At 42.9% G+C, this 4,147-nt stretch overlaps 1 protein-coding gene across 1 annotated transcript; it reads right to left on the reverse strand.

Moving 5' to 3' along the window:
• Nucleotides 1–1,384: 1,384 nt before the first annotated feature.
• Nucleotides 1,385–3,515, reverse strand: LOC105175974 (trans-cinnamate:CoA ligase, peroxisomal-like). The gene is made up of 2 exons (XM_011098623.3): nt 3,202–3,515; nt 1,385–3,090 (listed from the first exon to the last, which is right to left on the reverse strand). The coding sequence occupies exons 1-2, from the start codon at nt 3,397–3,399 to the stop codon at nt 1,516–1,518; spliced, it is 1,773 nt and encodes a 590-aa protein (XP_011096925.2). The 5' UTR covers nt 3,400–3,515; the 3' UTR covers nt 1,385–1,515.
• Nucleotides 3,516–4,147: the final 632 nt, after the last annotated feature.

Here is a 4,147-nt window from a genome sequence, read left to right on the forward strand (position 1 = left end):
TTATGCAAGGTCAGACAAGCCAGGTAACTAAGAACTAGGGAAAAGGGAGGAGGCCTAGGACATCCCTAACTTGATCCATAGTTAAAGTCCAACCAAGATGCTTGGCCCGAAAAACCTACAAACGTGGCAGCCTACTCTCCCACGTGGCACCGAGTTGCCCCAGATGTCAACAGCCACATCGGACCACATCAGCTCAAGGAATCCTGCATAAGTAAGAGGGACTCCCTGGCGGCTAGGACTCATCGCATGCCTGGGGTTTCCAAAGTTAAAGAAGATTCTTACTAATGCAAATCCAGTTGCAGATAACGATAACTTATCCCTTATCCAATCATCCCAAGCAATCTCCACAACATTCTCGGAAGTGGGATAGACCCCAACAAATGGATCACTCCCTTATAAATACTAGTTTAGTCCCTCCAGGCGGGCGACGGCTCTCTCACTCTCTAAGCTCTTTTTAAGCATTCTATAACCATACTTTTGTGTGTTTTTGCACTTTTTATTTAGGTCATTCACCATATCTCAATTTTCAATAAAATTCATTTACTATTTTATTTTAGTTCATCTCCCATCCAATACTAACTTCAGTGTCAGAGTGCTAACGTGTTTTTTGCAGGTCCTCTCCTTAGAGCCTGCATATGCTTCAATCTGAACCCTAAGCAATAGTCCACACCCATTGGACCCGTGTTATTTTTCAACACATCACCGCAGTTAATAGTATTAATTTAGGGATAATTGCACGCCCCTCTCTTCCATTAAAGTTTGGTGTAACTACATGTAGACCCCCTATGGTTTGAAAAATTATATCTAGCATCCCTGAAGTTTGTTTCTGTTAAACAAATAAGTCTTCTATTAGTTAAAATTCACCAAATTTGCTGATATTAACAAAAAAAAAATCTATATTTACCTATGATTGACTTATTATTGTCTTATTGCAGGTCAAATAATTCTTTTATGACCAAATTACCCTCATATTTCTTCATGTATTAATGCATGTGAAGAGGTATATCTCCACCGTTATAAAAGTAGTTTAGTCGGAAAAAAATATTTGACCTGCAATAAGTCAATAATATGTTAATCTATGTAATATCAATTTTTATTCAATTTTTTCTGTTAATATCAGCAAATTTCGTGAATTTTAACTAACAGATGGACTTATTTGTTAAACATAATCAAACATTAGGGGTGCTAAATATAATTTTTCAAATCACAAAAAAATCTACATATAATTACATCAAACTTAGAGAAGGAGAATATATTATCTAATTAATTTATTATAATTTTTAAATTGTGATCATCCCAAAAATCAATGTTTTGTTGCGGTAGAAACATAATTAAGCAGACACCCGCTTACGAGAACTTTATGGGGAAATTATACAATTTATCGTTAAAATAAAAAATATAATTGATTGCAGCAGCCAAAAACAACTGTTCGTACTTTCTGCGCACACACCCCTACACTCTGTTCTTATTGCTTTTAATTAGCACCTGAATTTTTATTACCGGTTAGGTGCAATGTTACAGACGAGATAAAGCAAGAATCTGCTCCTGATTCTGGTATTGGTAATGTCTTGGCATTTCCCAGCTGCTCTGTGGAGTAGTAGAAGATGATTTCTTGGCCGAACAGCTCTCATTCTCCGATGAAATCTCGAAGGTCTTAGCAATGGCTCTCAGCTGAAATTTCTGCACTTTCCCGGTTGAAGTCTTGGGCAATTCCTCCATGAATGCCACCTTCTTCGGCACCATATAATTCGGCAGGTTTCGCCGGCAGTGCTGAATGATGTCAGCCTCTTCCACGGCGGCGGAATTTCTCATTGTCACGAATGCACATGGGCTCTCCCCCCACTTGGGATGCGGCATAGCCACCACCGCCGCCTCCACCACTGATGGGTGCTTGTACAGCGCCGCCTCCACCTCCACGCTGCTTATATTTTCTCCTCCGGAGATTATCACGTCTTTCGACCTGTCCTTGATTTCCAGGTATCCGTCGGGGTGGACCACCGCAACATCCCCAGTGAAGAACCAGCCATTCCGGAAGGCTTTCGCCGTAGCCTTTTCATCCTTCAAGTACCCCTTCATTATGCTGCTTCCTCTCAGCACGATTTCCCCCATTGTTTTCCCGTCCCTGGGCACGCTTTCCATCGTCTGCGGGTCCTTCACGTCGGCGTCCGCCAGCGTCAGGATGCTGATTCCTTGCCTTGCTTTCAGTCTCGCCTGACCCTCGGCAGGCAGTTTGTTCCACCTCTTCTGCCACTCGCAGACGAGCGCTGGCCCCGTCGCTTCCGTCAGGCCGTAGGCGTGGACGACGTGGAATCCGAGGTTTTCAATTTTCTGCAACAGGGCCGCAGGCGGCGGCGCTCCGCCCGTCAGGATCTCTACCGGGGCGGTTATTTGACGTCGCTCGTGCTGCTTGGCTTCTAACAGTATATTGAAGACTATGGGCGCGCAACACATGTGAGTCACGTTGTGGGAAACGATGCTATCATAGATTTCAACAGCGGTGGTGCTGCGGATGCAGACGTTCGTGCCTCCGCGCGCCGCCACACCCCACGTGAAGGTCCAGCCGTTGCAATGGAACATTGGGAGTGACCATAGATAAACAGGCTCACTCTTCATTTCCCACCCAAGAATCAGGCTGAGAGTGCTCAAATACGCCCCCCTGTGGCTGTAAACCACTCCTTTCGGCTCTGACGTCGTGCCCGATGTATAATTCAGGGAAATTGGATCCCACTCGTTGGTGATCTCCGCTGGGACATACCCTGGATCGCCTTTCGATACGAGCTGCTCATACTCGAGTGCGCCTAGACGCGTGCCTGTCGGTTGGTCGACATCGTCGATCACCACCACGAGTGGCATCAACTTCTCAGGCCTGCCGGAGTTCTGCGAGTTGGCCATCAGAACCCGCAGGGCATCACGAGCCAGCGGCACATACTGGTAATCAATGAAGAAAACTTTGGCTTCGGAATGCTTGAGAATCGTAGCAATGTTTTGCGCATCCAGCCTCGTGTTGATGGTGTTTAGCACCGCCCCGGCCATGGGCACGGCAAAGTGCATTTCATAGAGCGCCGGAACATTTGGCGCCAAAACTGATACCTATATCCACAAAAACAAATTATCAACCAAAATCCATGACATCTTATAATATTTGAAAAGTTAGCAAAGTTACATGCATAAGTTACATAGTACTATAACGGAAGTACTTACAACATCGTTCTTGACAACATTCAACGACCGGAGAGCAGATGCAAGGCGGCAACACCGCTCGTAGGTCTGGCGCCACGTGAAATGAACGCCTCTATATATTATAGACTGACGGTTCGAGTAAACCATGGCAGCTCTCTTCAAGAAAGTGATGGGAGTAAGAGGAACATAATTAGCTCCACACTTAGGCAATTTATCCATAATTATTACTCTTCAAAAATTGATGATTCTTGAAATTGTTCGAGGGAAATAAGGTGGAGAGGGAGTTGTGAAGAGATATGAGACAAGTGAGGGTTGCGAGTGTGAGTGTAGATAGACAAAAAAACACACACCTATATATAGGAGATTTTTATTTGTAACCAACAAAGAGTTGGAAGTCATGAGATGGACAAGGGCCAGTCGGGGTCCCCGTTGTCATAACAGTGTGCCTAGTTGTGGGGAAGTTAACAGGGAAGTTGCTATGATTCTTACACATAGTCACGCACTATTCTTTATGTTTTCATCACACCATAGACTTTTGACCTTGAACACAAATATGATTTCATGTGCCCAATACAATGGGTGTTCACATTAAGATGGGCTGCTTTTGACCTCTCCACTTCATGCTATAGGTTAACATATGTCACTTTTAACCCCTTTTCTATTCTATTGTTTAGAAATTTAGCTTCAAGCCAAAATCTTTATGGTTAGATCCTTTCTTGCCACATGATTTTTGGGTTATAAGAAGATATAATACTCGCAAGTAGACGGCATATATCCGACCGAGTTTGTAAGTTTCTTAAAACATTAATTTAGTAAAATATTTGATAATTTTTTTGAAAATGGGACTTACAAGATTCAAAATTAAGATTTTATTACGGACATCTTACAAATTTTATAACAAGATTTTACCCGATTGTTCTAAAAACTTTCTTTTTTAAATAAGATATAATATTTTTAGATGTGATTT

The sequence above is a fragment of the Sesamum indicum genome, linkage group LG13 (genome assembly GCF_026168435.1).
Source record: "Sesamum indicum cultivar Baizhima isolate 11 linkage group LG13, ASM2616843v1, whole genome shotgun sequence".
In the NCBI taxonomy this organism is placed as follows: Eukaryota; Viridiplantae; Streptophyta; class Magnoliopsida; order Lamiales; family Pedaliaceae; genus Sesamum; species Sesamum indicum.

Coding starts and splice junctions, on each gene's coding strand:
- LOC105175974 (XM_011098623.3), bottom strand. CDS start 3,399: ATGGATAAATTGCCTAAGTGTGGAGCTAATTATGTTCCTCTTACTCCC. Junction 3,091..3,201: donor ATGTTGTCAAGAACGATGTT/GTAAGTACTTCC, acceptor TTGTGGATATAG/GTATCAGTTTTGGCGCCAAA.